The sequence below is a fragment of the Haliotis rubra genome, unplaced genomic scaffold (assembly GCF_003918875.1).
Source record: "Haliotis rubra isolate DU_JTF1 unplaced genomic scaffold, ASM391887v1 Scf650, whole genome shotgun sequence".
Classification (NCBI taxonomy): Eukaryota; Metazoa; Mollusca; class Gastropoda; order Lepetellida; family Haliotidae; genus Haliotis; species Haliotis rubra.
In genome coordinates this window covers 574,209-599,024 of record NW_025767358.1, presented here as the reverse complement: position 1 = coordinate 599,024, position 24,816 = coordinate 574,209, and the positions used below count along the sequence as shown (strand labels likewise).

Below are 24,816 nucleotides of genomic sequence, written 5' to 3'. Positions count from 1 at the left end.
CGTGACGAGCCAACGCTTTAACCACTAGGCTACCCCACCGCCCCCATTATTGTAATAACATTGACATGTATATATATTCGATGCAAAGGGGCGACTTATCACTTTATATTCGATTAGGTAACATTATCAACTTTAGATTATGGAAAATAACTAGTTACAATTCAGTAAGCTTTAAGTTAGTACGTTAAATTATGTCTACTCTATTCGAGCTTGGATGTATAATTATTTGTGTTTATACATTATGTTTCAATATATGAAACATGACAACGTAATATTATCTAAAAGTAAATTCAAATTATTCTATTGTGTTTGATTTCTTTGTATGTCCTTGAAATTTCGTATATTGTTTCCTATTTATTAGGAAGTTGAAGAAAATATATTCTTCAGTGACCTCTGAATCATTACATCTAATTCAATCAATGTGCATAAGAAGTATTTTAGTATCCATTCCCAATGAAGAGTACCAGACATTTACCTCTGTAAAAACATCATAATCCCCCTTTCTCGCCGACATGTGTTCACTAGCCAAGCGCTGTACAAGACTATGATAATGATTAGCAATTGCTATCAAAACAATTTAAATACTTCTTCTGGTTGACACTAAAGGTAGGATATCTCGTAAGAAAAGCTAATATTTGCTCAGTAGTACTAAATTGGTTGAAATAATAGGTACAGTACGATTTTTAAAAGTGCGTCTCTCGCTGAATACTTTCTGTTGACGGATATGTGTGGCTCTCGCTGTAAGAAACTGCCAATTACCTGCCCAATAAACACGTCACTCGCTGTGAGGAGCTGATTAATTTGCCCCATATACATGTACGTGTCTCTCGGCCTTAATGACTTAATGATATATAGTATATTATTCTGTTTAGCGTGGTCTAATTCTGACGACTGTATTAACAGAATCAATCAATGAATTAATTTTTATGTATCTTTTGGCAATATTCCATCAAGATCAAAGATATTATTCTGACACTTACTACCAGTCTGGAGTTTGACTCCGCACTAGGGATGTGCAATATTACCAGTAAACCGATATATACCGGTACAGTATCTCGCGATATGATTATCACGATATGGTTCAGATTCTGCAATGTATTGGTTCATCCAGAGTTAGCTCACTTTGAATTATCTACCCTTGATTTCCATAGCAACAACACCAAACTACAACCCAGATCAGTTTCATTGTCTTCATTGCTTAGTGGAAGTATGCACAAATTATTTACAATAACAGTATTGCTTGTTCGTAGTCGATTCAAGCGTGGAACAAGGCTGCCCTACTAAAACCATGATCAAAGAAATTTCAAATCTCAAGGATTTGCTAATGCACAGCAGGCAATTTTCATGATTTGTACGAATAAAATTTGAAATTGCATTGACACGTATATGAGGGATGCTGTACATTTTAGAGATATAAGCCAGACTGAAAGTTGTTCTGATATCGTTTAACTCAGTTAAAGGCTTTCTCAGCATGCGGATTCTGTCACGTCACGTCACTCTCAGCGCTTCAAACTTTTGTAACCCACTATAACTAAAAGTCAATTAATGTGACATTATGACTAACAAAAACACATTCTCATAACAAAGATAAAAAACTTTTGTCGTTTCCTAACTATGTACAGCGCGATCCAGTGACATTTACAAGGCATAAAAAATAACCAGTTAAAACAGAATATTTAAATGACACTGTTAGCACTGATTGTATTTAGAGTTGACGTATACTTGGTCAGTAAGGAATATGAACTTCAAGGAGAGTCTAACGGGATCTACTAAACTTTGACAGTAACGCTAGATTCAGTCAGATGGTCAGCAGCTGTAAATTAACTTGGTGTAAACAAATTCCTCACTTGAAGTAAGGTTGCAAATATTTAGAAAATTAACAGGTATGAAAATTGCCATTATACATTTTTCACGTAATTTTTCATGAGATATACAATTTCTGCTGGGAAAACCTACAATTCCGCATCATTAATTAGCTCATTAATATGCACAAATTACGCCATTAATCAATGAGGTTCATAAAGGTTAGGACAGTGGTCATCAGTAGAATCGATAGATGTCAATACAGGAAACGAGGCTCACAAGGCATCGATGTACAACTCCTTCATCGATGTACATGTCATACATTTAGTTTCAAGACATTTTGTAATTATATTGTATTACATGTATGTAAAAATATGTCAGGATAACACACACTGTTTATTTAAGTTCCCACAAGTGCCAATAATCGCTGTCTTATCAAAAATTCCCCAAAGAATCAGAGTTGTGATTCACTTGCAAAATGCCACAGAGGGTGACCTTAAGAAGGAAAAGTTGTGTATAGGGATACAAAAGTATCTCACCTATATATTCTGGCTCTAAAACGTATTGAGTCTCCTTAGACTTCCAAAGGTCAGCTAAATGCCTTTATACTTGTTTAGAGAATTGATTGATTGAACAGAATTTAACTTTCTGGTTTCGTGAAAGAGATGTTCAAGGTCAAAAATAGGGAATGGAGGTGACAGAAATTTATTTACATCTAATGGCAATTACTGCATACTATGTGTAGCGCTGTCCAGCAGGTGAGACACGATGTGATTATGTCTTTGCCTCCAACTGAATGACACGGCCTTTCATTTTAGGTTAAACATTCGTATTATGTCAGTTAATTTTCTTAGCTTGAAAGTGCACTTTTCAGGATATCCAGTTATGACATAACAGTCGGTCAATTCTGTCGAAATCTATATGGTAGATTGTATCTAAGGCATCTGGTCTGTGTTATATTACTACATTGACAGACTATGGACAATGCAGTTAGTAAAAAGCATGATAATATTGTGCAATTAGTAACTTAGTAATAATCTCATGTCAGTAAGAGGCTCGCTGACGAGGTTAACCCATGACGTCATATCCCAATTGCGTCGGTCGATGTTTATGATGCTAATCACTGCATTGTCTGGTCCAGATTCAATTGTTTACAGACTACCATCATGTAGGCGGAACACTGCTGAGTGCGGCTTTAAACAACAAACAAACGAAGAAAGAATCGTTTCATGCTAGTGGATGTGCTGGACATTTTTGAGTGTTGAATATATAGAGGATATTAAATGAGTGCCATGTCATACTATGTTTACGACACGAGTGCCTAAATGTTGGTATTTCCCGAGTGAGAGTGAGGGATATACTGATATTTAGGCACGAGCGTCGTAAACAAAGAATGATACGGGCACAAATATGATATTCTATTTATTACCGAAGTCGTCAAATTGAGAAAAATAAACCCAAATCTGCTTTCAAACACAGGCTGGCAACCCGCCGTCGCTGCTTGTAGAACGCAACGTCATAGAAGAAACGTGACGTCAAAGCTTTGTTCATGACGTCACGTCACCATGACAAAGTGATATTTTGCCCTAGGACATAGTATGAACAATATGAACCCCGATATTTTCGCCCTCGTAGGTAATAAATATCGTTATGTGCATCACATATACATTACAGATGACAGCAGTCGGCATATCGTATCTGGAGCATGAGCATCGGTCTGTGTATTCACAATACGATGACACATCAACCAAGTCAGCGACGGACATCCCATTAATTACGGCAATCATGGCTTTTAAAAACGTGGTTCGTGGGAAAACCTAAATCGTTTACGCATCCAACCCTTTGCTCCGGTACTTCAAATGCATGTGCTACTATTCTCAGTTTGGTACAAGACATGCATGTCTACAAATGGCAAGAAACATAACTTCTCTGTTTTTGACAAGCGTCACCTAACACCGTGAGCAGCCTCCTACAAACTGGGATCACAACTATAAAAGCAAGCTTATTCTGAAGAGGAGAGGAACCTGATTTTTGTCTTTGCAGTCAAGGAAGTGTGCGATGTTGTGCATGTTGTGCACGTGTAGCTGTTCCCATTGACAAGGGCCTCAAAGAAGATAAATGTTTTACGATTGTATCACTTCATTAATTTATTTAAGGAAAAAGACTTGTGACATACAGTATTTAGAGTCACCAACGACCACATTTAGTTTCTAGGTTCCAAGTGAAACACATGTACGACAGTTCAATGCCACTGTCCATACCTACAACTACAGGTATATTACTACATTACATACAGTTTCATAATTTAAAGATAGGTACATGTGGCGGTGTTTTCGCGAAACCAATCACGTTAACTGAACATGTCATGCATGTCAACGATTAATAAAGTGTCGTTCATTTACAAACTTCTCGTTAAATGGGTCTTGTCCGAGCCATATTCTGCACAGGCGACAGGATTATGAGTATGGCTGAATACGTTACGATTTGTCACATCGGCATTATTTCAGCCATAATGTGAAAAAAGTATGAGTATGGAGTTAAACAGAAAGCAGTATTGCACCGATTATATTCTGTATATCGTATCATAATGAAAGTGATCATGTTTGGCTTGATAAAGGTGTCAAAATGTGCTTCAAATCATCACTCTGTGCAATGTACGAAAAGTTATTGTCAATAAATAGTTACGTTTTGTGTCTCAGAAACATTACTGCATCCTCTAGGATCTGTAATCATTTACAACTAGTCACCTTTCCGATTCATTCCACTCGAATCAAAACAGAGTATTCCTCAAGAGACTGTATTCACTGAAGGATGTCACATTGCCACCATACAGTATGACAATACGACACATCAACCAAGTCAGGATCTGTATCCCCTATCACCAATTTGCTGCATATCATGTGGGAATCAACACAAGCAAAGTGTTTTTCAAGAACATTTATTCACTGAAGTTTTCCTGCAACGAGAGCAACGGATGTCACGCTGCCACCGTCCCCATCAAATGTCATGCTGACGGTGTTGGTTGTTTTCACCAGTGATTCAGGGACCACGAACTCCCATACGTTCCAGTTTGTTTTCCTTTTGCTTTGAGTTTTCATAGCATCAAATAACATGTAGCTAGAAGACAAAGTGTGACCATTAAACACAACTGTCTTAGGTTTTGTAGTATGAGTCCTGCCTCGACTAATTCCCACTCTAAGATGAGCCTCATGGTAGCCAGAGCTCGGTACACCGATAGTTGTCTGTGCACGTCCGTTGCTGATGGGGATGAGCATGTTCTTGCCATAGTATGTATTCTGATTATCTGAGTGTATTTTGCTAAAGATGTAGTTGGTTTTAAACTTGTAGAAGCAGGTTGATGTTGCAGGAAGTGCGACACTGCCATGAAGCTTAGACCTGTCAAAATGGCTATCGCTATGAACGGCTGTCTTACCCTTTTCGAACAGGATACATGTCTGCTCACCTGAAGAAGGATTGATCCAGTTGTTGGGGAAGTCCAGTTTTACATTCTCTGATTTATTGCCAAAATTGTGGAGGAGAACTACCATCTCTTTGGTGTGGGGGTTTGCAAGGGCAAGTGGTGAAACTGTTCTCTCCTGTCCATTGTGTTGACTAGATACCCGGAGAAACTTTTGAATATTGATAAAGTTTTTCCAAAACAGGAAGAATTTGGTTGGCTCAAGGGGATGACCATCAGTGGTAAATAGGGAATTCCGAAGGGAAGTATGACCTGGGTATAGTTCATTTGAAAGAAGAAACACGGTAGCTCTGTCCATAAACTCTCTCAGGTTAAGGAAAGAAAACATGAAACCGTTTGCTTGATATATTGTCTGAAAGTCTGACATGGCATTCTCAAAATTGGCCCCAAGGCCTAGGTTATTTAAACCTAGTCCATACTCAGTGTTAACTAACTGAACACCTTTTCCTATCTTGATATGAGAATAATTCTCCACCATGTCAAGAGAAGCAAATAAACGATCTTCGTTAATGCCAGAGTAGGAGTGACCTGCTGCATCATTCATATGGTTGTAGGAATGGAAAGAGAAAAAGTCCAAGTGATCAAGAGACATGTCCATAAACTTAGCAGTTCTCTTCCAGTAGCTAAAGTTATTTAAATCTGCTTGTCGTAATGCCATACTGGTGTATGATGGTCCGGCAACTTTCATTCCAAATCTTGATTTCAGTTTGTCGGCGACGGCCCTGTGGTAATCTATATTGAGTTGTGGGTCAATATACTGTTCGTCCACGTCAGGTTCATTGATGACTTCAAATATGTAAGGAAGGCGTCCTCCTGTGTAGTCCTTGCAGCTCTGGACCATCAGCGACACCATCTCTGATGCAGCGTTGACGTTGTTTGGGAATACATCTTTATGCTGAGACTTATATATCCAGCCGGGCCAGGCGAGACCTATAAGGAAGCAACATATGTTGTAAGTAAAAACATAAGTAGAGCATATTCATTGGGTGTTCAACTACTTTAAACGTTAATGCGTGTGCATAGGTTAAGTGGTAATCTGCTTCCAGGGACGTGAAGATCAACATGTGACTCGACTAATGTAAGGTGAAACCTGTAAGTTCAAGTTTAAGCACAGTGAAATGGGTTTGTCCCGTGTTCTCCCTATAGTTATCTTTCAAAAAAAAATGTAAAAAAGCTTTTTTCATAAACGTCTTTAAAAGGATTTAATGACTTGAGAAACCTTTCATTCCCCAGACCATGTTGGTGGTGTGAGGCCCAAAGTATTGCAATTGTTGCACATATGTTAGAAATGTCCTTCGCTGGAAAGTATGGTCCTGGAGATAGGTGGTGTCTGGATAACCATGGTGACTTGGGTTTTCAGTCCACTGAATAAAAGGAATGAATATAGTACTAAATTTAGAGTTAGAAGTGAAACAATTACATGTACGTTTGGTACAGCGTCCCTTCAAATGAATTAAAATGACAATAAGCTCAGAAAAGCATTTCAAATGTAAATGGTATTGTAATAGAATCTATAGAAAAAGCGGTTTCTTGATTTCTCTTTGATCATGATGCACCATGGATTTTCACTTGGGATCAGCTGTACCACAGCAACACAAAATATGCAGGACACAGGTAATCATTCTTTAAGCTTTCCCATTGACAAAGTAAAGGGATGAGGAGCAATACGACCTAAGTCCCTTTTGTAGGGTATCAGGAGAGACGAAAAACCTGTATCTTGAAAACTACTGGGAAACCGTGTTTGTTTTCTTGGTTAGACTTGCATGATGGGATAAATGTATTGTGCTTTACTTTAATTTTGTTTCATAAATATTCAGAATTATGAAGGCAAAACTGATTCTTGAATTTCCGTTTTCTGGCAGAATGACCTAAGTCACTAAAATTGAGACGCAAAACAACCTAAGTCATTATGCATAAAATCATTTCGAGAAATTAAGAGAAAGATACAAAACAAGATGCATGTACCCATTGCACATGCTGAACCTTTGAGAGGAATATTGCGTTTTAAAACGATGTATTTTGTTCTGAAAATCATCTAAACCTTAGAGGATACTAGTAACGCTTTTCCATCGGTTTAGAGACTGCAGTGCACCCATCAGCCATCATAATGAGTGATAGATTTATTCAAACATAAAACATTCTGAACATCACACTGTAATATACAATTCATTCCTATGGATTACAATATCTGCAACATTTTTGTTCAATCAAAGCATTTCAAGAATAGCCCCTGTCTTCTCTACTGTTCTTGTCAGCAAGCAATACGTCTGTTATCCTCTCGTCTGATCCTTGTACGAGCCTTTCCAATCGGCATACCGTCCTAAACACAGTACGGAGACAGCCCTATTGAAAGTCCTCAACGACCTTAGATGTGGTATTGACAGTGGTAATGTTGGCCTCCTGGTACTGTTAGATTTTTGGGCGGCCTTTGATACCATAGACCAACAGATGCCACTCAGGTGCCTCAAGGATGACGTCTTTCTCAATGGTAGTGTATGGTCCTTGTTTGGAATAATATTACATGTTGACTAAAGGCTAGATTGCACCTGAATTATTCTGCTATGGTTAGTTTTGTTTGTGTGTCAGTATAAAGAGCTTGTCATTTTTATCATGTAGATTGGTATTATGGAATACCATGCAGACAGTCTTATTATGTTGTAACTGTTTTGGTTTTTGAGACTAATAGTGTATATTTAGTGTGGTCATGACTACAATTTGTTTGGTTTTCCCTGATGTAATCCTAATATTTTGCAGAATTGTTTCTAGTCAGGAAATGTGCAGCAGTATTTTGCATTTTGTGTACTAGTTTGGAATAATATCTTTATTTGACCAGTAGTTAAGTTCTCTGACTGTAGATACATGGTAGTAGTGGCTTAAGTCGTTGACATTTGATACAATAGATGCTCCCTGGCTGTAAAAAGTTTACTGCGAGCGAGCGCATGAGTGACCCGCGATGGTCAAAAAGGAGTTTGTTTAGAGCAAGTATATATTGAATGTTGAAGTTTCAGAGATGGTCGAGATGCACTCTTCAGGTACAAATGTCACTCTTATAATATACCCATGTTTGTGGCGGTGTATTATACTATTTTCAGAGTATTTTTGCAATTCAAGGAATGTTCAATTATTTGGTCACGTGCAAAACTGTATCCTATTTTCGTGGTAATGGTGCGCTCTGATACATTGTGTTTTGTAACTATATGGCAGATTTCTGTTAAGATGTCAGGATTATAGAGTCAGTTTGTAGTTTTAGAATCAATATTAAGTCAACATGCTCAGTGGTAATTCATGGAATTTACTATCTGTAGTTTTGCTAGACTGTTTCAAAGTTTCGTGAAACTTGGGAGCAGTCATTTCATGACAGTGTCATGTATTGTGAACTTATTGCTGTAGTTTCATTATAATGGGATATTCATAAATGTTGTTTCATGGTAATAAGTGCTAAATACAAGTTGCTACATTGTATCATTCTGTTATTTCAGAACCAGGAAGTAAACATCCTTGTTAGAGGAATATCTCGACCAGTGTTTTATGGTTCTTTCTATATGATTCCTACCAGTCCTTGTTCGAAAAATATCTGCGGAATTGGTAACAATAGGTATATATCGATGGTGTCTATTCAGCTCCCTTGAATCTATCACGTGGTGTGCCACAGGGGTTGGTTTTGGGTCCAGTTCTATTCACGCTGTACACCAAGGCACTTAGCTCAATCATTCAGGTACATGAGATCAACAAGCACATATATGCAGATGACACTCACTCTTCAAGCCTAATCAGTCTGAAGTCCGGGCTCACTACCTTGGTAACTGGAGGTACCAGTGCCAGAGAGTGTCAAAGACGCGGACCTCTCAATGGATAGTCAGATCAGTCGAATAACCAAGACGTGTTCTCTACAGTTGAGGAACACCAGCAACATCCGGAAATATTTTACTATTGTAAGTCTCCTTGTTGTACTCTGGCGTGTACAGAACATGGCCGACACTCTGAGTCTTTTAGACGTGGTCTCAAGACTTACCTCTTTACCATCATTTCTGCTTTGTTCGGGACAGTGACGTTAACATTGCAGAACATGTCCATCTGACTTTACTGAGGGTAGAACTGGAACACACTGGAACTGAATGTCTGTCAGTCTCCAAATTCAACACAGTCAAACTGAAGCAAACTACATTACAGTCTACATTAAATTGAAGAGTAGCTTTACTGTCATTACAGTAATCAGTATCATGAGATGAATGAGAAACGAGCTCATCGGGGTAAATTGGATCAGGAAAATGGGAGATACAGATTCCATTATTTAGCCCAAAACGTAATGTTCTCTGTGAACCCTATTCTGCATATATATTAATTAACACTATGTGCGTCCTTTGTGTGATGACTACGATTAAATGTTACTATAAAATACGTTTATAAGATAATTTTACTACTGACTGAATGTGTTTTTTTATACATATTTTATGTATGTTACAAATGAATTTGTGCCTGAAACCACATTTGAGTGTGTTTATGTACATATATTGTCATTTTCACACAAAATCACTATTATAGTATGATGTGACACTTATATTTGAAAGAACTGGTCAATGCTTACTAGTTTTAATCAAACCATTGTTTCAGTTTTCTCAGAGCTTCCTTCCAGCGTGACATGTGCTCTCCAGACCTAATTTCACCTCCTTACGAAGGGTTTTGAGGCAAAAAGACCTAAGTCAGGCCCGTCCAGAGGCAGAACAACCTATATCTGACTTAGGACTATTTTTGCATAAATCATGCATGTTCAACACGCCGTAATTCTGCGAAATATTAATGTATCACAGTGTAATTTCACCACAATACAGGTCTCAACATGACAATTCGTGGGGTATTATTATGTCAAGTCTGACTTCAAGTATTCTTCTGTTGTACACCTTAAACGACAAGTATTTCTCCATTGAAAAGCGCATATTCAGATACTGTGGTTAACTGCTCTACGATGACTTCATGTGTACTGACACATCTGAGCTGGCGGCCATACCTGTTCAGGCTAGGTTTTGTAATTAATGACGTTGTTGACAGTTAGACAGAAATTGTTATCTCAAACAACTCCACCACAGACTATCTGATTACCTGAGATTGTGTTCCACAGAAGGCCTAAGAAAAGACATGACCAGAGGACCACGACTGTGTGACTACCTCCATGATGTAGTGGTTAGAGCATCCGCCCGGAGAGTGGAAGGTCGCCGGTTCGATCCCCGGTCGCGTCATGCCAAAAGACGTTAAAATATGGTACTTATTGGTCCCTTTCTGGCGCTCGGCATTACTGGGTACAACAAGGACTGGTCAGCTCGGAGTCAGTATAATGTGTCTGAGTTAGGTATGCACGCTTATCTCAGTGGGCTAGTTTTATAAAACCAGCTTAAGTCTGGGCTAGTACAAGCAGCCACATAAATACATGCATGCACGTCATATGAGCGAAATATTCTTAAGTACTATCTTAAACCCCATTTCACCTCACCTAACCACGAGCCGCCGTCAACATGGTGATGATATTGAATGATAATTGAAGAGATGGGCAGACTAATCACATAGCACAAACAAACTTACTATTGCTTTAAACTTTTTGATCAGATGTGCAAGGCTTCAAAGTCAGGATTAAAAGAACATTAAGGTTCCCCAGACGGTATTGTTTGAACAAACAAAAGTTTTGAAAAGGTATTATTAAACTAGATTACAAACAGGTTATCATATAGCTATTTATTTAAAGCTGAACTTCAACACTGGACTGTTTCTGTAATATCAAAAACTGGCATAGACTAGAACGAACCATAAGCAATGAACTACACCGTGACAAAAACACCCTAGATACTTAAGCTTATACACTCCAACTGTCTCATTCCGATTTTGAGGTAAAAATACTGCTCCTTACAATATTCTGATTTGGTAGGTATACATAGCATGCACAAAACCATATCACTTCCAAAATCTGTTTTGCTTTGAAGACGGTTATATTTAATACCTACATTTGCAAAGAGACCATTTCTCCGATCAGTGTTTACCCACCGCCCTGGAACCGCTCCGATAGATTTCATCTTTTGAGCAAGGTAGGATTCTATGAGTCCATTGACGTTGTTCCATCGTTCAACTTCATAATCGACACGTCCACTCTGGGCAAGCCACTCGTTGTAGATTGTGACTGTTGTGTCAGAGAATGCCGATCCCCACAACAACAAGGTGCACAGAACCGGTAGAAACATTCTGCTGTGAAATGATATTTCTGATCACCAGCTTGGGCTTTTAACTGTTTGTTGCAATCTGCATGTGAAAGTAGCAAGTGGCATTCCTTAAGTAAACAAATTCAGATAAGAGTACACAAAGTATAGGTTTCATGTTCAACAGAATGTTCCTCTCAGTTCGTTTTGAAATATTTGAACTTAAACCAATGGGCAGCAAGGAAATTTTATGTCAAGGTTTTTGACCAAATTGCGTCAACAGCAATGGTATTAACTGTATTAACTGAATATTCCATCAATATCACGGATATTATGCTAAAGTGTTGTGCAAACATGTTTTATATATATATTTTCACTACGCGCACTGACTCAGCATTCATTTGATGAAGGAGCAAGAATTAGCTCTTAAACGTCGTATAAAGAATAAAATGAGGGTGTTATCCATAAAACGTGTCACGTATTAATATCACATAGGGGGCACCAGAAATGGGTTTCGCACATCGTACCGATTATCTGTTAAGTTACTGCAAGCACCGTGGTATTAAAGTTTAAACATTCATTTTATAGTGGACAAGTGAGTTATGGTTGCTAAACTCTAAACTGGAGATATTTCGCGTAAATATGAAAATGATCTAATCCTTACCTCCATCTCTAGAGGAACAAATGGGTTTTGCACAGAAAAGTATGAAGGTAAATGAACAGATGGCGTGTTAACAAGGACCCCCATTTGCACCGGATTTCCCAGACACTAACACTAAGCATACAGTGGCGTTTTACTCCAGCACATTTGACATGAATTGCTGTATTTATCTACCAACTCAAGGCCTGACTGTTTCAGCCCATGACATGTTATGTAGACAAACATTATTCGGAGGTCAGCATCACACAACTGGCCCATAAGCCACCGCCAACTTCAGAGCTTCTGAACTATTGACTGAACATTGGTCGTTGTTGGTTCACTTCATACTCATCTGTATATAAAATATTTAAAAGAAACCGAGAGCATCCTAATGCCTGATATTACTGCAGTTCATCTATCATAAGAGCCCCCCGTAAAGATCCGGGTTAGAATTGATCTTCAGTAACCCGAAGGAGCGAATAACGGGATCGGGTGGTCAGGCTCGCTGACTTGGTTGACAAATGTCATCGTATCTTGATATACATGCTATTGCTCACTGGATTGTCTGGCCCAGACCGCCGCCATATAGCGAAAAACTGAACTCACTCACTCACTCATTACGTAAAAGCCACAAGAAGATATCATGTTCAAATATACAGCGTATGCCGTTTCCTCAGTATCCTAAGTTTTGGAAGGCACGTCGAGGCAGTATTTCTCATTAAGGGGTCCGGCACCCGTGAAGAGCCACCTCTTCGTGGTGGGTGCTGGGTAATGCTAAGTGCTCTTCAAACCCCCGTTGTGGACCCGGGGGTATATTTGGTCCATCAACCCGTTTGCCGTGGGTTGCGCCCTTTGTCGGTGGAGGACGGGAGGCTGGTGGTTGAGGGCACTGGGAGCCTGGAACCGTGTTCCTTTTGCCCAACACACCACTTCGGCCCTTACTTCACCTAGACGGGAGGTAGAACTGGCCCGCTTCTATCAATCGGCTGGTCACGCCAAGCCCTGTGCATAGTGACTATATTATTTGCACATTTACTTAGTTTTGGGCTTTGGTTGTTTTTTATCCTGAATGTACAAATTATTATTATATTAAATTGCCTAGAGTTCTATGCCAGAAGGCGGTGGCTCATGGGCCAATCTGGTGATAATGACCTCCAAATGATGTATGTATCCAATTTATTGTTATTCGCCGAACCAGTCTGACATTAAATTGGTAGATAAATGCAGCTAGTTGTGTCGTTTTCGCTGGAGTATATCACCCCTGTATCCCTGGTGTCGGCATCTTGGATATCCGGTGCCACTGTCCTTGTTGACATTCCATGGTGGGTGGGGAGCAGGGGTGTTGAATCATTTTCCTTTCAACATGTTACCCCAATCCAGCTGGTTCATCTCGCTATGAAGAAAGAGACGTTTGGACGAACTTGTTTGTCCAACTGAATCAAATTTTTCAAACGTTGATTCCTGGCCTAGATTTCTAGTGATCGAAGCTCCCGACTACTTACCCATTAAACTAAACCCATTTGCTATTTCCAAAGCTATCCATGGGATATGTGCACTGGACTCTCAATTCCTGCTGTGGCATTATCCGAGACAGGGATCGTTGTCTCTCTGACATGTCAGAGGAGGACATAGCTACAGAGTTTGATGATCAGGCCGTTACGGCGGTGAAACGTTTTACATTCAAGAAAGATGGCAAAATCACCAATACCAATACTTACTTACTGACTTTTGCTAGATCGTCCCTTCCGCAGTCGATCAAAGCTGGTTATCTCAACATCGGGGTGGATGTGTATGTCCCCAATCCACTCCGTTGTTATAAATGTCAACATTTCGGTCATTGTTCTCACTCCTGTTGAAATCCTGTTACGTGCCATCGTTGTGGTGATCACCATGAAAGTACAGAGTGTACAAATGACTACAAATGTGCAAATTGTGACGGCCAACACCCAGCTTGTCCCTATTCCAAAGCCTGGCAGGGATCATACTGATCCGTTAAATTACAGACCAATCTCTTTAACGACTTGTGTCTGTAAAACCATGGAACGAATGGTAAACAATAGATTAACCTGGTATCTTGAAACCAACAACATTATAACAAATATTATATGTGGTCTCAGGAAAAGTCGTAGTACCATTGATCATTTGGTACGTTTAGAATCCTTTGTCAATAATACAATAGTAAATAAACAACATGCAGTATCGATATTCTTTGATCTCGGCTCTAACCCTGCATTCAACTGTCTTTTCAACCCTCTTTATGAGGATCTGTACAACAAAAAGTCTTCTCTTGTTCCGCTTCTGGGACTAAGAGTCAAACCTTTCCTTTTTGCTGCTGGTATTGAGCTAGTAAATATAGCTCCTTCCCGTCTTCTTTCTTCTCCTCCTTGGCATGGTTAGGCCGCAAGTGGACCTAACACTGACAAAGTTTAAACAATCAGAAACTAATGAATTACACTATAAACAAGAATATAATCAAATAAAAAGTTAATATATTACATATAAATCCTTATTTTCAGATGGGTCCAAGGATGGTGACGATATCATGCCACACAAGATAAACTCATGAATACCTATTGAAAGGTGAGGATCCTCCGTTTTGCGTCCCTTGTGATGAAAGAATCACGGTCAAGCATGTCTTGCTTGACTGTGTAGAATATTCCATCACAAGGGATAACTATTTTAAATCACGAACTATGAAGGATCTTTTTAATAGTATCAGTCCTCATTTAATTATTGCATTTTTACAAGAATTAGATTTGTTAAATGATTTGTAAATACATAAACACTTTATGATTGGAAGTTTGAATTTATAACTAAGATTGTTAGTGGCTGTATCCTCGACGGGGGTTAAAGTACTGTAAATTTATTGTCCTCCTGAGAGGGTACGTAAGTCCCAAAACATTCGAAGTAAATTCGAAGTAAAACATTCCATTTTTTTAAACGTAGAATACCTGTTCTATTAAAGTATGGCTAGATTTGCTAAATTGCTAACGGCTGAATGGATGGTGTTAGTCCAGTTAGAAGCAAATGTACTGTAAGTTCCGATGGTCCCTAGTATGGTGATCTACCTTCAGTTGTTGGCAATCTAAAGCCGGTTTTCATATTGTATTGTCATTTATAAGTACAGTATTTTAGATTTGATTACTAGTCTTAAATTTATTCCTGTGATAATCTAGTTGTTTTACTGTCCTTCGTCGAGAGGTGTTTCATAATGTAATTGTGTTTATTGTTAATTTATAACTTTTTGAGTCACAACATGGCTGCAATATTGCCGATGTGACTATAAATTTTAACTCACTCACTCACTAAGGGGCCCAGGCATATCATGTACAGGCTACAGTTGGAAAATGGATTAATATAGTCCGTTTGGCTCAAAAGCGGACCGATGAATTGCGAACTAACTCGAAAACTGATAAACATATAATACTCAATGTTTTTATTATGATCAGCGTTTCATTGCGTACTATTTGTTTATCAGTTTTCGAGTTAGATTGCAATTCATCTGTCCCCTTTTGAGCCAAAGGGACTATAGCGTAGCGTTGCGTAAAGAGCAATATTGTATTGGACACATCCTAATACATATCATACCAATGAGTGCGATCACTTTTAGCTTGATAATGGTGTAAGAATTTACACCAAAACGTCGCAATAAACAAGAAGCCTTTCTGTTTCGTAAGGTTGTAATGTGCTAGAATAGGTTTTCAGTAACCCATACTTGTAAGAGGCCACTAGCGGGATCAGGTGGTCAGGCACGCTGGGTTGGTTGATGCATGTCATCGGTTCCCAGTTGCGCAGATTGATGCTCATGATGTCAATTTCTAGGTTGTCTGGTCCAGACTCGATTATTTACAGACCACCGCCATATAGCTGATATGGCGTTTAAGAACAACAACAACAAAACCGGAATTATTACTATCTGTATCATCTGACAAAGTGGCACTTTCTCACTGTATATCATTCCTCGTGTGGGGATGGAATCAACACAAGCAAAGTATTCTTAAGAACATTTATTTACTCAAGTTTTCCTGCAACAAGAGCAACGGAAGTCACGTTGCCACCGTCCCCATCAAAGGTCATGCTGACGGTGTTGGTTGTTTTCACCAGCGATGCTGGTACCATGAACTCCCACACGTTCCATGTTGTTGTCCTCATTTTTGTTGTCTTCATAGAATCAAACAACATATAGCTTGACGACAACGTCTGACCATTGAATACAACTGCCTTAGGTTTTGTATTGTCTCTCATGCCACGACTAATTCCTACTCTAAGATTGGCCTCATGGTAGCCAGAGCTCGGTACACTGATGGTTGTCTGTGCACGTTCATTGCTGATGGGAATGAGCATGTCCCTGCCATAGTATGTGTTCTGATTATCTGTGTGTAATCTGTTAAAGATGTAGTTGGTTTGAAACTTGTAGAAGCATGTTGATGATCCATTAAGACCGACGGTGCCATTAACCCCGGATATGTTGAAATGGTAATCTGCATGAACAGCTGGCTTACCCTTTTCGAACAGAATACATGTCGCTTCACCCGAAGAAGGATTGATCCAGTTGTTTTGGAAGTCCAGTTTTACATTCTCAAATTCACTGCCAAAGTTGTGGAGAAGAACTACCATCTCATTGGTGTGAGGATTTGCTAGTGCAAGTGGTGAGACTATTTTCTCCTCTCCATCGTATTGACTAGAGACTCGGAGAAACTTTTGATCATCAATAAAGTTTTTCCAAAATAGAAAGAATTTGGTCGCATTAAGTGGATGACCATCTTTTGTGAATAAGGAATTCCGAAGGGCAGTATGGCCAGGGTATTGTTCATTTGCGAGGAGATACACTGTAGCTCTGTCCATAAACTCCCTGAGGTTAAGGAAAGAAAACATGAAACCGTTTGCTTGATAAATTGTCTCAAAGTCTATCAGTCCATTTTCAAAATCGGGCGCAATGCCCATGGTAAGTAAACCTACTCCAAATTCAGTGTTTACTAATTGAACACTTTTTCCTTTCTTGAGATGAGAATAATTCTCAACCATGTCAAGAGAGGCAAACAAACGGTCTTCGTTGATACCATAGTAGGATTCGCTTGATGCATTGAAAATATGATTGTAGGAATGGAAAGAGAAAAAGTCCAAGTGATCAAGAGACATGTCCATAAAGTTAGCAATTTTCTTCCAGAAGATGAAGTTATTTTCATCTGCTAGTCGTAAGGCCATACTAGTGAATGATGGTCCAGCCACTTTCATTCCAAATCTTGATTTCAGTTTGTCGGCGACGGCCCTGTGGTAATCTATATTGGTTTGTGGATCAATATACTTTTCATCCCAATCAGGTTCATTGATGACTTCAAATATGTAAGGAAGACGTCCTGATGTGTAGTTCTTGCAGCTCTGAACCATCAGTGAGACAAACTCGGATGCAGCGTCAACATCGTTTGGGAATTTGTCTTGATGCTGAGACTTATCTATCCAGCTGGGCCAGGAGAGACCTGTAAACAACCAGCATATACGGTAAGAGAAATATTACGAAAGAAATATTCATTGGGTGTTCACCCACTTTAAGCGTTAATAAGTTTGTGTAGACAGGTTAAGTTACTGCCATTTTCAACTGTTGTTATAAATGATTATGAGTAACCTGCTTTCAGAGAGGTAAGAAGGAAATTGGACTACCTACCAATGAGAAAAGAGTGCTCTCAGTTCAGCTTGAAACACCGCAAAATTTGTTTCACGTCTGTTCTGTTAGTAGTTATATGTATTAGTTAATGGCATACTTTTCCCATGTACTTCTACACACTTGTATTCATAGAATATGTATTCGTTTTATTTTGGGGCTAAATTAGTCATATTTGAAGGGATGATGCAAATTCAACTATGGTCCATGCAGATAGGAAAACGCGCTGTAAGTCCCCATGGTCCCTAGTGTCGTGATCTTCCACTTGTTGACGACCTATAGCCTGTTTTTATATTGTCTTCAAAGGTTTCAGATTTACATGCCAGGTTTAAACACCATATGTAAAACTCAACTCATTGTCAATCCTTTGATGACTGGATTTTTAACAACTTGCATTTATTATGAATGCAAAACGTTTATCGTCACTGTATGGCTGAAACAGTGGTGACGTTAAAGTTTATTTCACTCAGTCACTCTTTGAGAGGATTAAAAGAACAAACCTTTCATTTCCCAGGCCATATTGGCGATGTAATTCCCATAGTCTTGCAATTGTTTGAGATACGTCAAAAATGTCCGTCTCTGCAGTGGTTGGTTCTGTAGATAGGTGGGGTCCGGATAGCCATGGTGACTAGGGCTTTGAGGCCACTGAATAAAACAATATAAGATTAAACCAACAGTTTTCTCTGTGAATAATTAAAAGATAAACAGTTACGTTTGTTATGGCATTCATCTAAATTGCATTTTTAGCCACTGAAGGACAATATTTTTCACAAAAGTAAAAGAAATGAACATTTTAATGATACAATTGTAAATGGGTGTTCAAGGAAAAACAGTATAATGGTGTATTCCTTTATGTTGTGCCATGGGTCGCTTTGATCAGTTTTATACTTGGAGTCAGCTAAGTTCTTCCAAGGCGTGTAGAAGTTGGATGAACATGGATAAATGACACGTTTTATGAATAAGAACTTCTGTCTCACGACGTTTCAGAGATTATTCTTGCTCTTTCACCAGATTGAATAAAAGATAAGATGCAATCCATAAATAGTGTCATATATTCTTGGGGTCAGTTACACCAGAGCAACAGAAAATATGCAACAGAGTCAGTTTATTTTCTATTTCCCATTGACATTTTAGAGATGTGTTACATTTCTGATTTTTTAGTAAATACAATTATTTCTCAATTGGAAATCTTACATTCAGATATTTTCCTTACCTCCTTACAAATGAAATTTCTACTGACACAACTGATCATGGAAGCAGGACCAGTTCAAACGAAGAAGTTGTTGGAACTTACGACAGAATTGGTTAGTTTGTCCCATTTGCAGTCGTTTCTGCTTTTCTAACATTGAACTCCGCCAAAGACCTAAGAAAAGTGATTTTAGGAGGTCTGCGATTGTGTGGGGAGACCATGATAGCGAATGAGTATCGAAGAGGGATTGGTTGGTTGGTTGGTTGGTTTGTTATACTCAGCAATATTCCAGCTATATGGCGGCGGTCTGTAAATAATCAAGTATGGACCAGACAATCCAGTGATCAAAATCATGAGCATCGATCTACGCAATTGGGATACGATGACATCTGTCAACCAAGTCAGTGAGTCTGACCACCCGATCCCGTTAGTCACCTCTTACGACAAGAAGGGTTACTGAAGGCCAATATTCTAACCCGGATCTTCACGGTCATCTTTACTAAGCAGTACCCTAAATTCTGCTTGGACCAGAACTATCAAACACCTGCACCAATGGGTCACTTTGAATAATTCAATCTGAACCAGTAAATACATAACTGAACTATGAGCAACTATCTGCACCTTGCGAAAATATACTGGACAAAAATAGTTAGGGATATATGTAAATTTTGAAATTATTAATAATGATCTATTTATTCATTGACACACTGATAAAATATCAATCATAAAAATACCAATATCCCTAACTTATTTTGTCCAGTATAGAACACACACTGTCACTCCGAACCCATTTAAGCTGCGTAAAAAGACTGCTCCTTACAATATACCGATTCAATAGGCAAACAAGGACATGAATCATGAATCACATCAATCACGAACTATATTTTTGTATGAAAGATGTTTTTACTTCATACGTACATTTACAAAGAGATTATCTCTGAGGTCTCTGTTTACCCAACGCCCAGGAACCGCTCCGATAGATTTCATACTTGGAATTAGGCTCAGTTGGGTGAGCCCATTTACGTTGTTCCATCGTTCAACTTCATAATTGACCCGTCCACCCTGGGAGAGCCACTCGTTGTAGATTGTGACAGTTGTGTCAGAAAACGCCGATTCCAACAGCAACAAAGTGTTCAGAACTTGTAGAAACATTCTGATGTGAAAAGATGACATGTCTGGTCGCCAACGTGGCCTTTTAACTGTCAGCTGTAATCTGCATGTGAAAGGAGCAGCTGACATTCCTCGAATAACCAGTGTAACATATTTCAGACACAAGTAGACAAAGTAAAGTTTTCCAGACTCAACATAACGTTCCTCGCTGCTCATATCATATTTAAACGACTTCGAGGAGACCCTTCATTATCTTTCTATATGTCCCAACTATATTGCCTTAAGAAACGATTTATTTTGTTTCAAACATTGATATAACATAAATGACGCACTGTATAGTAACCTAGAATTACCCAAATGTATAAATCATGATATTATCAAATCAGTTAATAATGGCTTTATCAGTACCTAACTTTAAGATGATTTCAAGAAGATTTAATCAATCTTATGTTTTCATCTGGCACTTTGAAGAACTGACAGTATTTTTGCTGTATGGACGTTTATATTCATGTATATTGTGTGCTTAATGTTATTTATGATATCATGTACTTTTGTAATAATGTTATGAAATGCAAGTAATTTTGTCTGGAGAGGAATTAATATAAGTTTTTTCTTTGTTTGCCGATCCAGTTTCCGAACAATTTATCAAAAGAAAATATGTTTAAACCATTTAAACGTTATCCAGCACACAGTCGGTACTATTGGGATGTGCATCGCTCACTAGAAAAATGATCTACATAAATTATTGAAAACTATTCAAGATTGCATAATAAAATCGGATCGATTTGATATTGACTGCCAAACAAACGAATATATTCATGCATTTTCCTTATCTTGATAGCTGATAATTAAGAATAGTATCATCGTTGTGTCATCTGTTTCGTATTTACCTCTCTATGTATTTGCACAATGGGCGCGCCTACAAATAACTCCCCGGAGCGTGTTTGCCAATTCATTTATGACGTATATTTTCATGAATAAATTATGTTTAAATCACACAGTCTTAAAATTCTATATCACGTTTGTTTCCACAAATTACCATGGAATATATAATTATGACAAGCATGTTCTGATATGTGATCGTACTGTGTCATGACACTGTGAACTAAATCCCCGTTGCTATATATGGGAGCATAATCAAGCTTGCTCATAACAGAGGAATTTTCACATCTGATACCTTTCTTGTTAAAGAGAAATATAGACTTCAAAGCAACGATACACTGAATTTCGTATAACTAAAAAGAAGCCAATGCGGTATCAGAGAAACGATAAGGAATATGTTCTATTTTTGTTTTACCTGTGACGGTTTCAAGGCCAGCGTGGTCTGTGGATAAAAGTACATAGGAGTTACGGCCTTTGATATGCTAATGTGGAGCTCTTGTGTACAAGATAGTCATTTCGGTATTTGGGATGGGTTCATTCCTGCGATAGATGACAAGGTGCAAGAGTCAAAATACATTCCTTTTTGTTATCTAAAAATACACACAACCATACTTAAGATTGCGACCATGTTGTCTTATGGAATGTAAGGCTGCGCCTTATTCTGGTTACCTCATAGCTAAGTGTAAATGTGTGAACACCGAGGAGCGTTCTATGGATATACAACTCTATATGTTTATGTTTAATATGAGCGACCGTTATCAAGCAAATAATGTACAATACTGCAGGCAAGGCTATATATAGACATTTTGTTATAGTTAATTATTTCCCGTGACAAAAGGTTTAAGAGTCCCCCTTTAAACCAGCAAAATAGAACACAGACAAGTCTAGAATATTCAATAATGTATTGAACAAACAATGAGCAAGCTACAATGAATTACAATACAGATTTCTAGTACAATGCAATTGAGTCACAAATCTAAAATATTTGGTCACAAATATAAAATATTAACTCACCAGAGACTTGATAGTTACAGTGAATGCAGATATTCTGATTGAAGGTTGTTTACAATGACAGCAGTGGAATAGACAAGCTGATTGAAGGTTGTTTACAATGACAGCAGTGGAATAGACAAGCAATTACATCTATTGCCTAGTGCTCACGGGCATTCTGTTTTTATTTATCTATGTGATATTTATGACTGAACACCTGTGCTATTTTGGACATTTTGTGCGCATATATATATATATATATATATATATATATATATATATATATATATATATATATATATATATCTATATCATGCCACGTTCTCAGACGTCACGAAAATTGATAGTCTGGGGGCTATTTGTTTATAATAGTCAATAGGCTATTTGTTTGTAATAGTCAATAGGCTATCTGTTTACAATACTCAATAGGCTATCTGTTTATAATAGTCAATAGGCTATTTGTTTATAATAGTCAATAGGCTATTTGTTTACAATAGTCAATAGGCTATCTGTTTATAATAGTCAATAGGCTATTTGTTTATAATAGTCAATAGGTTGTTTGTTTATAATAGTCAATAGGCTATCCGTTAATAATAGTCAACAAGCTATCTGTTTATATTGCAGGAGACGTAGCTGATTCTTGATTTTCACTCACCGAGAAGATGGTAAACATTTGAAACGATTCATGAAGATAATGTATTTTACTTATTGGCGTGTAAACATTAGTGTATCCACGAATGGCAGGTTGCCAGATTTGATGGGTCGGGAGGGTGGAGCTGACTAATAGCCACGCGTGTATGTGCTCGTTAACGGTACATTTAGGTTATCAGTAAACCTTGACAAGATTGACAAGTCATGAGAACAGCTGCACATTTTATGTCAATATCTGTAACTCCACATGCAACTCACATGCTTTCAAGAATTAGGTAGCAGATGTGTAATAGATAACAGATAATAATTTTATAATTTTAGAATATAATTATAACCTAGAAAAGATATTACTGAACAAACTTTATGGACAACAACTTACTTTATTTCGTGAGTGCAACGTTTCGATACATTATCTTGTACCGTTGTCAAGCAGGAATCACAACGGTACAAGAGCCTGTATCAAAACGATTCCTGCTTGACACCGGTGCAAGAATCTGTATCCAAACGATGCTTGCTTGACAATGGTACAAGAATCTGTATCGAAACGTCACACTCACGAAATATTAGAAGTTGTTATCCATAAAGTTTGTTCAATAGTGTACTTCCCAACTTCTAAAATGGCACTCAAAGAAGCTAGAAAAGACACCTTAGTACTTAATTTGAAAACAAGTAAAATCTTTAAACGCCAAAACTTTAAGTACTATTGTATATGAAATGACCTTACAAATTTCAGATGCACTTCAAAGAACTGTGACATGGATCCTGATATAGGTCACAAATATTGCATTGACACTGGTCATGTGGTAATTCAGAGTCAAAACTGACACACACACACACACACACACACACACACACACACACACACACACACACACACACACACACACACACACACACACACACACACACACACACACACACCGACATATATACTGGTTGTGATAGTCGACAGAATGAATTATTGAGTGGACGGCATGCATCATTCCCTTCAATGCTATAGCGTGTAACGCATGGACTCGGTTATTTACAAGCTGCCTCTACATTTAGTAGTGTGTGGCCAATGGTGTTGTCATTTGCTTTATTTAACGTTGCGCGCACAACTAAGGTGTTTCGGCGACGGGGTAGTACACTTATTAAGCAATGAGGGGGAGCATAAAATAGAAATTTTGAAAGAGTAATGTTACTACCCAAAACAAACCAACCCCCCAAAAACAAAAGAAACAAAAACAAACAACAAAAAGAACACAAAAAAAAAAAACCAACCCCAAGAACAAACAACAACAACAACTGAGTAATAAGGGAAATATAAATGGGAGGCCGAATTAAAAAGGTAAAAAATATGAAATAGGTACAGAGCAAATACTACTTACATCAGATAAGCGTATATGCATTTACATAATATACAAAACAGCAGCTTACAAGATACAAGATAAAAAAAATATTTCATTTTCTAAATGCATTAAATATGCGATTCAGTAAGTTGGGAAGGTCGCTTAAGCTGGTGGTAGACAAGAGTTTCTTAAAGATGAACAAATTTGGAAATTCTATGTATTTAGTGTTCACAGACTGACGTCGCAGTTGGAGGAAAGCTTCACATCTAAACAAATAGTGAAACTCGTCTCCAACAGCGTTTGAAACACAAAGTGGACATTGTCGGTCTTCACTTCGAATGCCAAACCATCGGCCTGTCTCAACTGGTAATTTATGGTTAGATGTTCTAAACTTTAAAATTGGGTAATATATGCTTTTTGGAAGAAGAAGATATTTTTCTAAGATTGGTTGGGTTTTGTAATATTCATAATAATCCCCCTTGGAACTTGAATAAACATTAGACTGCCAATTTTTGAAAAAGAAAATGGAATCTGTAGGTGTTTTCGACCATTGAGACAAGTCAGGGCGTCGAGCATACATACGGATATACAAACACGTAGGATAGACCGCAGTTATCAAGGATATGTTTCACAAAACGTAACCATGGGATTTTATTTGTATTGTCACAGATGTGGTTAACAAAGTTATATATAATCTGGGATAGTTTCCAATATGTGTTCTCAGAGGCTAATTTATGCAAATGTGAAATAAATCACTTATAGATTTTGATACTCAAAGGTTCTCTTCCAAATTCACCATAAAGCATATAATTTGGGGTGCTATTTCTCAAACCGAAAGCTAATTTTAGAAATTTTAAGTGAATTCTTTCTATTATTTCTCGTCTCCCCATATATCTCAGCCATA

At 38.0% G+C, this 24,816-nt stretch overlaps 2 protein-coding genes and 1 long non-coding RNA gene across 4 annotated transcripts; 1 reads left to right on the top strand and 2 right to left on the bottom strand.

Annotated features, from left to right (window-relative positions):
* Positions 1–4,727: 4,727 nt before the first annotated feature.
* LOC124257188 lies at positions 4,728–11,531 on the bottom strand. 2 transcript variants are annotated; one of them, XM_046691207.1, is made up of 3 exons: positions 11,272–11,531; positions 6,501–6,645; positions 4,728–6,211 (listed from the first exon to the last, which is right to left on the bottom strand). In XM_046691207.1, the coding sequence occupies exons 1-3, from the start codon at positions 11,503–11,505 to the stop codon at positions 4,746–4,748; spliced, it is 1,845 nt and encodes a 614-aa protein (XP_046547163.1). In that variant the 5' UTR covers positions 11,506–11,531; the 3' UTR covers positions 4,728–4,745. The 2 variants fall into 2 exon arrangements, with proteins under 2 accessions (XP_046547163.1, XP_046547165.1); XM_046691209.1 differs by lacking the exon at positions 11,272–11,531 and adding an exon at positions 10,379–10,519.
* LOC124257190 lies at positions 7,985–23,779 on the top strand. Its single transcript, XR_006893199.1, has 3 exons — positions 7,985–8,113; positions 22,555–22,559; positions 23,733–23,779. It is a non-coding gene; the product is annotated as an uncharacterized LOC124257190 (long non-coding RNA).
* Positions 16,093–20,151, bottom strand: LOC124257187. Its single transcript, XM_046691206.1, has 3 exons — positions 19,867–20,151; positions 18,260–18,404; positions 16,093–17,577 (listed from the first exon to the last, which is right to left on the bottom strand). Exons 1-3 carry the CDS (start codon positions 20,119–20,121, stop codon positions 16,112–16,114), a joined length of 1,866 nt encoding a protein of 621 aa, XP_046547162.1. The 5' UTR covers positions 20,122–20,151; the 3' UTR covers positions 16,093–16,111.
* Positions 23,780–24,816: the final 1,037 nt, after the last annotated feature.